We start from the raw sequence: 14,349 nt of genomic DNA on the forward strand, positions 1-14,349 counted from the left end.
AGTGAAGGGTTGACATGTATGTATGTACTTCGAGATTCCGATAATTTAAACGCACCCCTTGATTGACTGCAAGGGTACAGTGGATCCATGTTCACTCCCTAAGGTTTAATGGAGATGTGTCCTTTACAATATTATCCCACCACCAGAACAATCTCCACCCAACACTGCCCAAGGGAGCGTGTAGGACACAGAGAAGTCTGTTATTATGGTGGAGGAAGCCGAAGTACTTGGAGAGAACCACCGGGCCACTCGGTGGAAACAGACAAACCAGAGAGATATCAGAAGATTGATCTCCAGGTCAAAGTAGGGGACAACTTTGACCAACCTAGGCCCCCAAAGTACTCATTCTAGTTTAAACTCCGGTCTGGGTACCGGAGATGTGTGTGAGAGGGTGAAAATTACCCTTCTGATGTACTGATATTTTTAGCACCCCGAGTGAGAATCGAACTCGGGACCTTTAGCACTGTAGCCATCGGTCTTAACCACTAGACCACGAACTCACATAATGTACATGGTCCAAATCTATACTATTATAAAACAAGAAGACCTCATTTTGTGTGTCGCTTCTCTTCCTTCCACGATAAATTAATCATCATGCCTCTGTGTTCTATATGTAACATGCATAGTCGCATTTGTCATTCATTCTTATGATTATTCAGATTGTGTTATTTTTGGAGAAAAACGAAAAAAAAGGAGTCCGAATATTGATTACGTCATCAGACTGACTTTTAGTCATAGATCAACTTCCGGTTTGAAACACGCACAAGTACAACCAATCGTATGATAGATAACAAAAATGAAAAAATAAATAAGCCAATCAGAGCGTTCTCCATATCATGGTGTTTAGGTCGCCAGAACCACTACTATTATACCTCCTTAGAGAGGACAATTATTTTTTGCGTTTATCTACATGTAAACTACGATTATAATACTTTAATATATAGAGACTCTCTGTATTCTGTCTGCAGTTTTCTTTGAAATATATTACTATTTTTAAAAGGAGTCATACCAGTTGAATATATATTAAAATAAGTAAAACATGTGGAAACAAGAATGTGTCCATAGTACACGGATGCCACATCGGCACTATATTTACTAAGTTTCGAGTTGATTGGACTTCAACTTCATCAAAAACTTCCTCGACCAAAAACTTTAACCTGACGCGGGATCATGAGACGGAAGGATGAACGAACAAACGCACAGACTAGAAAACATAATGCCCATAAATGGGTCATAAAAATTTATTGTTGGAAGTGAAAGTAATGATTTGGCAAAAATGAAAGTAGGGTAGAGATTAGAGGGAGGCAGGACCTTTTTTGGGACGTCGGGGTCGTGTGTTTTAAGCCCGGGATTTGGGGATCGTTTCTTACGGGATCCGGGAATATATTTTTCGATTTCGGGATATGAATTTCTTTAAATTCTGCATCTCAGGATTTCATGTTTTTAAGCCCTGGATTTCGGGATCAGGACCCCTCCGACCACCCTCAAATTGGCCTTAGTCGGTCTTAGTTATTTATACAAGATTCATATCCTACCATTGGCATGTTAACAAGGCTCTCAAAAGAAAAAGCACTTATGGATTGTCCTAGAAGCATATTTTATTAGACTAATAATGGTCTTTATATAAGCAGTTACATTTATTTCATGTTTGAAGTGGTGCAAATTTTTAATTTAATTTGACTATTACCAAAAGATGCATTGTAGCAAAGGAGAAGAATAATTGTGGTCTGAGGCACGAAACACGAAAATAATTGAATTTAACAGAAAGGAAACAAATAATCGGACTTTGGAAAAAGGGAGAGGGCTTTTGATACCTTTTATGAAATTCTCCATACATACATGTAATGTCTCTTACAAAAAATCACCCTACAGCAGTTCACAAGCTGTATATGCACGCGATTTCGTGGGTGTGTTCTAGTATTTATGATGTCTGGCAAGGCAATTTTACTTTTTTCTGTGTTGCCTCCCTGCGTCCCAGAAAAAAATTTAAAATAGCCTTGCCAGACATCGTAATTATTTGGACTACCATATACAGAACATGATCTTCCAGTATCAGTCTTTCACTGAAAAAGATTGTCAATTGAAGACGTCATTTACCAGATAGAAGGCGCGCCTGTATCCCTGCTCTACTAATTAAGAGTGTCCAATACTTTCAGAATCGTCATTCCATACGGTAGCACATGTACCTCAATATTTTATGTTCCGTAAGTATGGAAATTATCTTGATTCCCATACGTCTGGGTGACCATTCTTATTAGATTTAAATTTTCCAAATATTTTGTGCAGTCTAAAATCAAACTTTTTCCTCTGTTTGTTCAACTCGGGCTGGAGGTAACGATGCCTAGGTTTTCATGTTTATGGTCACATGGTGATGGAAGTCATATATGACAGATTCAACTAAAAAAGGTATCTGGAACTGCAAACATGTACATTTGTATATGGTCATAGGCCACTTCAAGTTTGATGTATCATACCTGCTAATCCTCACGTTTTGAGCGGGAGACTCCCCCTTAAATGCCAAAATTCGGGAAATCTCCCGCTTGCCGGTACCCTCCTGTACAGGAGTACAGAATCTACCGTTTTGAATATTTTAACCTTGAATGACAAGTTAACATTAATTACGTTTGAGGGTTGTTTTTACCTGTAAATCACAGACAATGTGTAATTAAATGGCTTCACTTGGCAACTTGGGTGTCAAACATAGTACTAATTAAGGATCATTAACGACTTTTCAATGCTTCAAGCTTTCAAAACACTTCAAAGAAATTTCGGGTTACTTCCCCAGTTTAAACCTGTTTTTTAAGTTTCCCTTCTAAAAATAATGTGAATTGATAAAACAATATGAATTAAATACAAATTGAACAAAGAATCATAAAAGGATGGCAACTAAATAATTTTTTGATGCCTAAGGGGGAAAAAATCACTTAAAAAAAATATACCTCTATTCAATGTTTGAATTGAAATTTATAATTTATTTATGGAACCAAATTGTATCTCTTGTAAATGTGCATACACATACCGTACCATGTAACCATAATCATGATAATAGTTAAAGACATGGAGTACATATATACACATATATTATAGTTGTTTTGATGGGATACAAATGACAAAGATGATGTGAACATGGTGAAAGGAAATAAACAAATAACACACTCTGTTCAGGCATGACAGGTTATAATCATATTTAAAAAAAAAAATATATTAAGTAACTCTTATATATATATATAAATATGTTTTGTAGATGAATAAATAAACAGGTCATATATTTCACTTGAAAATGTTGTTTGCGAAAAAGCTCCCCTCCGCTGTTTTGACTGAGGGGGAGATCTCCCTCTTTGAAGGTTTCTTAGGTTGGCAGGTATGGATGTATACCATGTATACAGTATCTGTCTAAAACTTTGGTTTTAGTGAACATCAGTTAACCTTTTCAGAGTGTTTTCAATGGACATATAAAGTTGAAAAATCTTGCCAAATGACATTAACAGTAATTTTTTGATACATGACATGCATGACAAAAATAAACTGTACATTTTTTATATCATTGTTCAGTGTATGGCAATAAAATAATCATCGTATTTTGAAGAATTATGTTCCTTTTTTTCTCTCAAAAATAACAAACAATTAATTATTTTCAGGCGTGTGATGAATTACCATATAAATATTTTGATGTATCACAATAAAATTGTAACCAATTTGATGCTATTAAATGGTAGACGAAAATGACTGATTGACCCGTTTGATGCCTGACGGTAAAGGGCATTACTACCCTAGTTTAGGAGCATCCTTACTTCCTCCCCATAGTCAATGTGCTAGCGGTTGAAAAAATATTATGCCTCATAACAATATATAATGCTTTTAGTACATGATATGATACTGCATGAATATAGGCGATCACATGATAGGCGATCACATGATCTGGTAAATGACATTATGAAGGTGTGCATAATTAATGAACTTTTCAAGGACAGAACTGAAAAATGATGTATTAGTGCCTTCCCTTTTGAACATTTTGATGTACTTATCCGATTTTGCACAGGTCAAATGTTACATTGAAGAAGCACTGTTTTTTGCATCCTTGGTATATGTACGTCGGTTCAATATTTTGATATACATTAACACAAACAATAAAACACTAAGGTCGAGTAATCAATAAAATGATATCCCATAAAAAGGAAATATATATGTAATGTATACAGTTGCATATTGTTTGCATACCCATAAGATTTAAGCAGTATTCAGGACTAGTTTAACATTGTTATTGTGGAAATCATTTTTTGATTGTTTCAGGTTAATTCATGGAGTGGATCTATAGAGATTGGAGTTACTACTTGTGATCCAAATAACCTGAACTTCCCTATCAGTGCAACAGGTTTCAGAGAGGGAACATGGGTTATGTCTGGTAGTTCTATACTTAAGGATGGACATTCTATAACAGAGGAGTATGGGGCAGGTAAGGTTTCAGAGAGGGAACATGGGTTATGTCTGGTAGTTCTATACTGAAGGATGGACATTCTATAACAGAGGAGTATGGGGCAGGTAAGGTTTCAGAGAGGGAACATGGGTTATGTCTGGTAGTTCTATACTGAAGGATGGACATTCTATAACAGAGGAGTATGGGGCAGGTAAGGTTTCAGAGAGGGAACATGGGTTATGTCTGGTAGTTCTATACTGAAGGATGGACATTCTATAACAGAGGAGTATGGGGCAGGTAAGGTTTCAGAGAGGGAACATGGGTTATGTCTGGTAGTTCTATACTGAAGGATGGACATTCTATAACAGAGGAGTATGGGGCAGGTAAGGTTTCAGAGAGGGAACATGGGTTATGTCTGGTAGTTCTATACTTAAGGATGGACATTCTATAACAGAGGAGTATGGTGCAGGTAAGGTTTCAGAGAGGGAACATGGGTTATGTCTGGTAGTTCTATACTTAAGGATGGACATTCTATAACAGAGGAGTATGGTGCAGGTAAGGTTTCAGAGAGGGAACATGGGTAATGTCTGGTAGTTCTATACTTAAGGATGGACATTCTATAACAGAGGAGTATGGGGCAGGTAAGGTTTCAGAGAGGGAACATGGGTTATGTCTGGTAGTTCTATACTTAAGGATGGACATTCTATAACAGAGGAGTATGGTGCAGGTAAGGTTTCAGAGAGGGAACATGGGTTATGTCTGGTAGTTCTTTACTTAAGGATGGACATTCTATAACAGAGGAGTATGGGGCAGGTAAGGTTTCAGAGAGGGAACATGGGTTATGTCTGGTAGTTCTATACTTAAGGATGGACATTCTTTTACAGAGGAGTATGGGGCAGGTAAGGTTTCAGAGAGGGAACATGGGTTATGTCTGGTAGTTCTATACTGAAGGATGGACATTCTATAACAGAGGATTATGGGGCAGGTAAGGTTTCAGAGAGGGAACATGGGTTATGTCTGGTAGTTCTATACTAAAGGATGGACATTCTATAACAGAGGAGTATGGGGCAGGTAAGGTTTCAGAGAGGGAACATGGGTTATGTCTGGTAGTTCTATACTGAAGGATGGAAATTCTATAACAGAGGAGTATGGGGCAGGTAAGGTTTCAGAGAGGGAACATGGGTTATGTCTGGTAGTTCTATACTGAAGGATGGACATTCTATAACAGAGGAGTATGGGGCAGGTAAGTTTGTTTTTATTATGGCCCATTTATGGGCATTATATTTTCTGGTCTGTCTGCCAGTCCGTCCGTCCGTTCCTCCGTCTGTCCTGCATCATGTTAAAGTTTTTGGTCAAGGTAGTTTTTGATGAAGTTGAAGTCCAATCAACTTTAACCTTAGTTAAGTATACATGTTCCCTATGATATCATCTTTCTAATTTTAATGCGAAATTAGAGTCTGTTTGTCCGTGGGTCCTGCTTCAGGTTAAAGTTTTTGGTAGAGGTAGTTTTTGATGAAGTTGAAGTTCAATCAACTTGAAACTTAGTATACAGTCCCTATGATATCATCTTTCTAATTTTAATGCCAAATTAGAGATTTTCTCCAATTTTCACGGTCCACTGAACATATTGATGTTATAATTAGAGAGTTGTGGTACTTTGATATATTTAGACCAGTTATTAACAGGGGATATAGTTGATGTTATAGAGAGAGTTATGGTTCTTTGATATATTTTCAGATTTAGATCAGTTATCAGAGGGTGACACAGTTGGTGTTATGGTGAACTTGAAGAGAGAGTTATGGTTCTTTGATATATTTTCAGATTTAGACCAGTTATCAGAGGGGGACACAGTTGGTGTTATGGTGAACTGGAAGAGAGAGTTAAGGTTCTTTGATATATTTTCAGGTTTAGATCAGTTATCAGAGGGGGACACAGTTGGTGTTATGGTGAACTTGAAGAGAGAGTTATGGTTCTTTGATATATTTTCAGATTTAGACCAGTTATCAGAGGGGGACACAGTTGGTGTTATGGTGAACTGGAAGAGAGAGTTAAGGTTCTTTGTGAATGGTGTTGATCAAGGAACAGCCGCATCAGACATAAATTCTAAAGTTTATGCTGTTGTTGACATGTATGGAAAATGTGCACAGGTTTCTATTATTAGACCTGGCTCTGTCCATAGAACAGATAATAGTGAGTATTTCTTGGCTCTGTACAAAGAACAGGGCCGCTTTCAATATCGTAGCTGCTACTTAGTGCTACATAGATTTTGACTATTGATCGTGTAGCTATAGATTAGTTGCTATATAGATAATGATAGCAGCTATGAAGCCGCTACGTAGGTGCTACGATATTGAACTCAACCTAGATAATAGTGAGTATTCTTCTCATACATTTCACAGAACATTGAAGTTTGTAATGATCAGTCAGAATTATTTTGTCATTTAGGTTATCTTAAAATTCTCAGTGGCTTGAGTTATGTATAGAACATATAGACCACAATGAGCTTGAGTGATGTATAGTACATGTAGACCACAATCAGCTATATTTAATAATTGATTGAATTAGTTTAAGTTTTACATTTAGGTTAATTTACAATTACAACTATCCAAATATTTGTAATAGAATTCACCTCTAGGTGATGTTGTCAGGCAGATAGCCAATGAATTCCTGGAACAAATTGTGTGACAATTAACCAATCAATTTTCTTTCAGATTTCACCTCTGGTGATATTGGACAATTAACCAATCAATTCTGTTTCAGATATCACCTGACATGATGTTGCCAGTCAGATAGCCCTAATAAATCATTCAATCACTCTAATATCTTTATTATTGTACAAAAATTATTTAATACTTAGAAAACTTCGATCAGAAGAAAATAAAGTTAATATATATATCCTCCAATGATTTTGACACAAGCAGACCTGCCAACTATCCCGATTTTCCGGTATCATCCCGATTTTCATCCCTCTACCCGAATCCCGATATCGTTATCGTCAAACTAGTCAAAATCCCGATTTTCAGAAAATATACCCGAAAAATTATTGGTTACCGATATTGACGTTTTTCTGATCAATTTAAAAAAAAAATCTATAATTTTATCTTGGGACATATTATGACAGGTAAACTACCTTACGCTTATCAACAGTCACAACAGGCGTAATAATTAGTTGTTGTATGTAATCGGATTACCTAATGGGTCATGACAATCCTCAAATTAATTTGTAAACACAAATTAGGTCAGACAGCCTTTCAATATTTTAATCAATTTATCATAGGAGCACAATTTGCAATGTTTAACCGTAGTTCCACAACAAAATCATAATTAACTGAAAGATGAAAACTGTAATGAACTCTCAAGAAAACATCGTTTATCTTGAAATACGTTTAATTTTTGAAACCACACATCGTGTGTCTGTCGATTTAAAATCGACGCCATTAAATCAACACCATTTGGTAATCACTTCTTAGTTCTACTGTGTTACTGTGTAAGCCTCTGCCGGTAAGAGCACCTCTGAATACAAAGAAAGATAACTCAAATTTTATCCATTTTCTCATTAATACTGATAAAGACTAAATAAAAATCCGTATTTATCCTTTTAACTTTAGGGCATGTAGGTTTAGGTCTTTTCAGTCATGGTTCATAGATAAGAAGGTCTTTGGATGGGGTAAAGGGGGGTCTCTACTTTGAATCTTTTATTTTTAAAGCCATTTTTCTCTTTTCTTCAGTTATTTTGTAAATTTTAAATTTAAATTGTACAAGAATCATGCAAATAAAAGAAAACAAAGGCCACAAGCTCATCATTTGTATACCAAAAGAAAAAAGAAGAGAAATGAGACTATTTTAGGAGTAAAAAACAATACACACAGAAACGTCACAAAAATTGTAACCCTTTGAAATCTGGTCGCGCTAAATCCCCGATGGAGATTTTCAAAAGTTGGCAGGTCTGCACAAGTTTTGTAACAATTATTCAATAAATTCTGTTTTAGATATCACCTCCAATGATGTTGCCAGTCAGATAGCCAATGAATTTCTGACACAATTATCCAATCAGATTGTCAATGATTTAACCAGAAGTGCAGACATTTTATCAACATCCAATACTTCCAATGCTGAAGCTTCACCTTCAAATGATATGTTGACATTCCATCAAAAGTGTGGCAGTCTTATTAAATTAACCAATGAAATGAGAACAGCAGAGAGAAAGCGCCCCCTGGATGAGTTCAATAATGGAGTTGTGATGACAAATAGACCTTTAAAAAATGATGAAATGTTTGAAGTATGTTGTATTATATTACCCAATGTAACATAAGGAGATGTGGTATGATTGCCAATCAGACACCCGTCCACCAGGGTTCAAATGAAGTGTATGTTTACAATTATAGGCAACCGTAGGCCGTAGGGCCTTCAACAATGAGAAACAAAAACACAACTGTATAGTTGAATATGAAGTCCCTTGAGAAAACTAATTGCCTAATTTATGTCAAACACAATTTACTAAAAACAAATATGATAAAAAAAACTTGTGGAATGAAAATTGGACATAACCATTACTTTTCAAAATGTGAAAAAATGTTTTCTCTTAGTAACTTCAACAAAAAGAAAAGTGAATCATTGTTATAACTTTAAAGATGGTACATTGTATTGATATAAATGTAAAGATGCAAGAGATAACAAAGCTACTGTATTCCTCTAAACAGACACACTTCAATAAAGCCACAAAACTCAAAACACTCAAGTTAAGGAGTAAAATAGCAGTTAAGGTGGTATGGGTGTCTTCCTCCATCTTGGATTGTAAAAATCAGAGAACCAAAGGTCCAGATTTTCTATCAAGTCAGCAAAATTTGATGCAGGAATGCATATATTTAATTTGAATTTTCATTTAAAAGAACCAATTTATAAGAATATAACTTATAAATATTTAAAATATTTTTGCAAATGTTGATTAATTTTGGTTGTTTTTTTGTTTTTTTTAAATTGGCATTTTAAGGGGAGGTAACTCTAAAACAGTGCATTTTCTGAAGGAATCTACATGGAATTTTCCTATTTTGTATTTTAGCTGGGGAAAAACGTATGGTGACCCTATCTTTTCTTTTGATATTCTCAAAGCATTGTCCGAAAGCTATCTTTTCCTTAAGTATTTAACAATTCTATCATTTTGTTTAGTTTCTAATTCCAAAATGGTGTTTTTTCCTGTATAATCCATACAAAATGTGTTATTTTGTCATGTCCTGTAGCTTTAGAAAATGTGCGGTGACCTATCATTTTTATTATATTTTTCAACATATATATCAATAGATACTACGTTTTGGCAAAGTATGAGCAAATTCTATCATTTTTATTTTAGACTCCCATACCACCTTAAACTAGTCAGATATCATACAAACAATAACCATGATAATCATCTTTAAATTTAAACCAAATTGTATATCATGATTATATACCATCATGATTTTTTTATGAAGAATTCCATCAGAGTTAAACATGTAGAATTACTGCATTTGTTCAGCAGTGCAAAACGTCTTTAACATAAATAAAACTAATGAAAAGATATTTCTTATAAAGAAGGCTTTTAAAATATTTACAATACAAAATAATGACACAAATTTCTCAATTATAACCTTTTGCATGGTTTTAAAAATGTAGGGTTCTTTATCAGTGTATAAGTAATGATAAGCACTAGAAATGATATAATTGGAACTTATATATATGTTTGTATGTTTTAGATTCGTCTGGATATTTTAGTAGATAAATGGTCAGGGTCTATAGAGGTAGGAATTACAACTCATAATCCTGGTACATTGGACATTCCAGCAACTATGACAAATATGAGATCTGGTTAGTTTTTCTTCAAAGAGAACTTAAAAAATTAAAAAATCAACTTGTTGCCAATGATTTAATACTTATTCATCTCAGGGTGTATTTATAGTTAATGAAACTACTTGAGCATATTATGTTTTTGCAGTCAAACTATTCACATGATGAATTCTCCATCAATGAAAGGTTACTATTTGCTGGCAATGGAACATAACTTATTGATCACATGATGTATGCATAGCCAATGAAAAGTTGCTATTGATGGCATGATATACTTTCTTTATTTGAAACATTACTAATTGATGATATTTTATATTGTAGGTACTATTATGATGAGTGGTTGTGGAATTCTGACCAATGGGAAAGGTACAAGGAGAGAGTATGGACAATATAACTTAGATGAATTGGCGGTAAGTATGGGTTAGGTTAAATATCATATAGAGGGGGGAGGGGGTCACCTGTGGTGTCTGTGGACATTAAGGGTTGTAATATGACTATAGGAGATTTAGTAACATGTTTTAGGGTTAGGCATACTTGTTTGTATCTGAAACTGCACATTTCAGTCAAAACATTTTAGAATTGAGTTGTAGAAAATTAAAAGGATGGAAACTTTAAAGGGGCACTAGCTACGATATATATATAAAAAAAAAGTATGATTTTTTATAGATCAATCATTAATCAAATTGGAATAATGAAATAATAATTTGCTTTTAGCAATCAATTTCCTTTAATTTTGTTGAAATACGCGATTAAACATAATTTTTGACTGATTCACTTGCAAGTGAAAACGTCATCATCATTCTAACCGGTATTCATGTGAACTTCAAGTTAACCCCTAGCTAGAGATTGACAACGCATGCATTGTACGTGTACTGGTTATTTAAAGAAAAAGAATGTCAACAATGAAAGTGAAACTACGGTAAATCATTTGATTACTAATTCGATGCACATAAAATCATTCTTATATGGTTAAAAACAATGAGAAACATCTATTTTTAATCTATAAAATAAAATCAAACAGACCTATAAAAATGCAATTGCACGTGTTGGTTTAATCTATTCGTATCTTTATTTTTGTTTACATCGCTTATATGGTCATCTGAGGTCAAATCGATAGTTAATTAGATGGCGTCTGGACTAAAATACACACGAAACGAACCTATATATTATCTACCCCATGCTCTTTAAACTGTTTATTTTAGACTTTTGATAGTTTGGATAAATGTTTTACATTGTTATAAACCAAATATGAGAATTTGAGTCAAATCGGTTACAATGAATTTGACAGCTAGTGCCCCTTTAAATAAACTAAGACAATTATCATTGTATTTTAAAGTTTATGCTAATAACATGGTTTTAAAATGACAGATAATTGTTTTTCTGGTCTCTGGTGTACCATAATGCATCTTATCTTGTATTTTTTTAAAAAGGTTGACACAACCATTGATATGCATTTTGTAAATGCAATGTTTTACATGTAAAATACTCTTTCAAAATAATAAAGAGTGGTAAATTTTCAAATCTTTTCCTGAAATTTAAGCTTTTTTAATAAAAGTGCTTGTGGGCTTTAAATTTAAATTCTTAAAAAACATAACAGAGAATGAAGTGAACTTTTTGTTGTGAAAACATTGTAAAGTGAAAAATTTTGTAAGCTTTTGAATTAAACTGTTTTTACATTAAAACCTTATGAAAACAATGTGAAATTGATTCAATGACTAAAAATTTACATATATGAGCCATATTTCCTTCTGTTCATTTCTTTAATGGAAAAAAAAGTTTACAGTTGAAATAACAGTTCCATCAAAAGTCTTTTTCTATTTCTATTTACTTTACTTTATTTTCAGGAGGGAGATAGAATTGGTTTGATGAGGAAATCTAATGGTCAGTTACATTATTACATCAATGGTCAGGACCAAGGTGTGGCCTCTAACGAGACCCCACAGACTATATGGGGTGTGGTGGACCTCTATGGGATGGCTGTCAAAGTAACCATTCTGGATAGAAATGACCCTAACTATCCTAACAACATACAAAACACAGTTACAAGAAATAATGTTTTCCGACATTTTCCTGATCTGTATGATGAAGAAGCTTTGGAAGTGACTAATATTGGTAATTGATTATCTCCCTTGTACATTAATAGAGGAATATTTACTTGTATATTAGTAGGGCTTATCTCCCTTTTATATAACAGGGCTTTATTCATTTGAATATAAAGAGGGGATTAACTCTTTTGTATACAAGGTATTCAAGTGTTTGGGATTGATGTCTGAAGCATCACTATTATGTCAAACTGTTTAGTTGTTATTGTGGATCCATTTTCGTGGGTATCAATTCTCGTTGATTGAGGAAAACTAAAATTTTTGTGAATATTTTATTTGTGGTTATGCCTATCTCTGCATACAAAGCCTATTCACAAGTTGAAATCTGTTGAATATTTGAGAATTCATGTCTCCACGAAAACACAAAAATTGGTATCCAACGAATAATAATGAATCCACAGTAATAGAAGAACTAAATTTCATGAATCTTTGCTACTTATAAATGATAAGTTCAGGGTTTAAAAAAACTATTGGCATCACTTTTGTTGTTTTGTTCCATTTTCAAACTAGTCTTAATTGTTATAATGGTTGTATCTGAAGTGATCACATGTTATTGATAATGAAATGTTTGAGATATATTTTTTAGATGAAGAAGAATCTGACAGGTTATTATTTCATACATCCTGTGGGTCACATGCTACCGTTATGAGTGGACAAAGAACAGCTCTCAGACCTAAGTAAGTTTATTTCAGGGGTATAATAAAATCAAATTAATAAACCTTCATGGTCAACATTTCAATGTAAATATATATATATCTATACAGCCACAGCATCAACTTGTTGTTTAGGTTTGTGTATAAAGTAAAACTAATATTGTTAAGTGAATTATATTGTGTATGCAGATCAATGTTAAATCCAAAATTTGTTGATTAACACATTACTATATGTAAATTAAAAAACAAAGACATTTGTTTACCTTGCTAAAGGAGTAGGTCCGGTAAGGACCAATTTTGGCCTCAAATTTCAAGTTCATCTGAAAAAAGATTTTGACCACTTTTTAAACACTTAAGTGTCTATTTCATTTGAATCAATCAGTTTAAGTTAAAGATTTTAACTGATTTAGTCATTAAAAACAATCCGATTCAAGCTCAAATATGAAAAATCTATCAAATATGCTGAAAAATGTCACTTTTCAGTTGGTTTTTGTCAAAAATGAAAGTGTCCGCATTCATGTTCATCCTCAACCTTTATATATGTTATGTATTATAATAAAATAAAACTTACATTTCAAAATAAAGGATGAACACGAATGCGGCCACTTTCGTCTTACACGAAAACCGACAAAGAATTGTGAAGTTTTCAGTAATTCAGCATGACTTTATGGTGCTAGTACCATAATGTGCATTGTATTGTCAAAAACAGCCCATATTTATGTAGCAGAAGCATTCTAATGTCCAATAAATAACTAAAAGTTTACAATTTAACAATTTTATAAAACTTCGATATTTTGGGGCCGAAAAGGGGTCTTACTGGACCTACTCCTTTTGTGAGAAAAAAAAAACTGTTTGAATATAAGAAAAACGTGAATCCCGTAAATTAACATTAAAAGAACTTGTTGATTTTGTAGTGCAATGGATGATTTTAACAATGGAGTTGTACTTACAACTAGAACACTGAAACCAGATGAACTATTTGAGGTCCGACTTGATAAAATGATAGACAAATGGGCAGGGTCAGTAGAGATAGGGGTAACATTACATTGTGCTGAGGAGCTGGAGTTCCCTTCAACAATGACAAACATCAGATCGGGGACATGGATGATGACAGGGAATGGAGTGATGCATAATGGAACAACAGTTATTGATGAATATGGACAAAACCTTGATCGCTTAAAGGTAGGATTACCTAGGGGAAAGGGGTTGGGATGACTCTTATTGATGACAGAATCATGAAATATATTAAGGTTGAAAGAGTGTTCCACATAGACTCTGTTAAAAGTTATCTGTGTGTTAAATTTGTTTCTTTTTTTTAACACAACTTGGTTAGCAGAATAGCCTGTCCCTCTAGCTGTCACTC

General features: G+C 33.9%; 1 protein-coding gene across 4 annotated transcripts in view; it reads left to right on the plus strand.

Moving 5' to 3' along the window:
• Positions 1 to 14,349, plus strand: part of LOC139501646 (neuralized-like protein 4) — a 46,558-nt gene that overhangs the window by 366 nt on the left and 31,843 nt on the right. For 2 of the 4 annotated variants that reach the window (XM_071290784.1, XM_071290787.1), the window contains exons 2-9: positions 4,291 to 4,453; positions 6,404 to 6,604; positions 8,404 to 8,693; positions 10,141 to 10,252; positions 10,553 to 10,641; positions 12,076 to 12,343; positions 12,920 to 13,010; positions 13,901 to 14,168. In XM_071290784.1, coding sequence (XP_071146885.1) covers positions 4,291 to 4,453; positions 6,404 to 6,604; positions 8,404 to 8,693; positions 10,141 to 10,252; positions 10,553 to 10,641; positions 12,076 to 12,343; positions 12,920 to 13,010; positions 13,901 to 14,168 — 1,482 coding nt within the window. Of the gene's footprint in view, positions 1 to 4,290; positions 4,454 to 4,982; positions 5,056 to 5,556; positions 5,658 to 6,403; positions 6,605 to 8,403; positions 8,694 to 10,140; positions 10,253 to 10,552; positions 10,642 to 12,075; positions 12,344 to 12,919; positions 13,011 to 13,900; positions 14,169 to 14,349 lie in introns of those variants that run through there. The other 2 variants (XM_071290786.1, XM_071290785.1) reach the window with 2 other exon arrangements.

The sequence above is a fragment of the Mytilus edulis genome, chromosome 13 (genome assembly GCF_963676685.1).
Source record: "Mytilus edulis chromosome 13, xbMytEdul2.2, whole genome shotgun sequence".
Classification (NCBI taxonomy): Eukaryota; Metazoa; Mollusca; class Bivalvia; order Mytilida; family Mytilidae; genus Mytilus; species Mytilus edulis.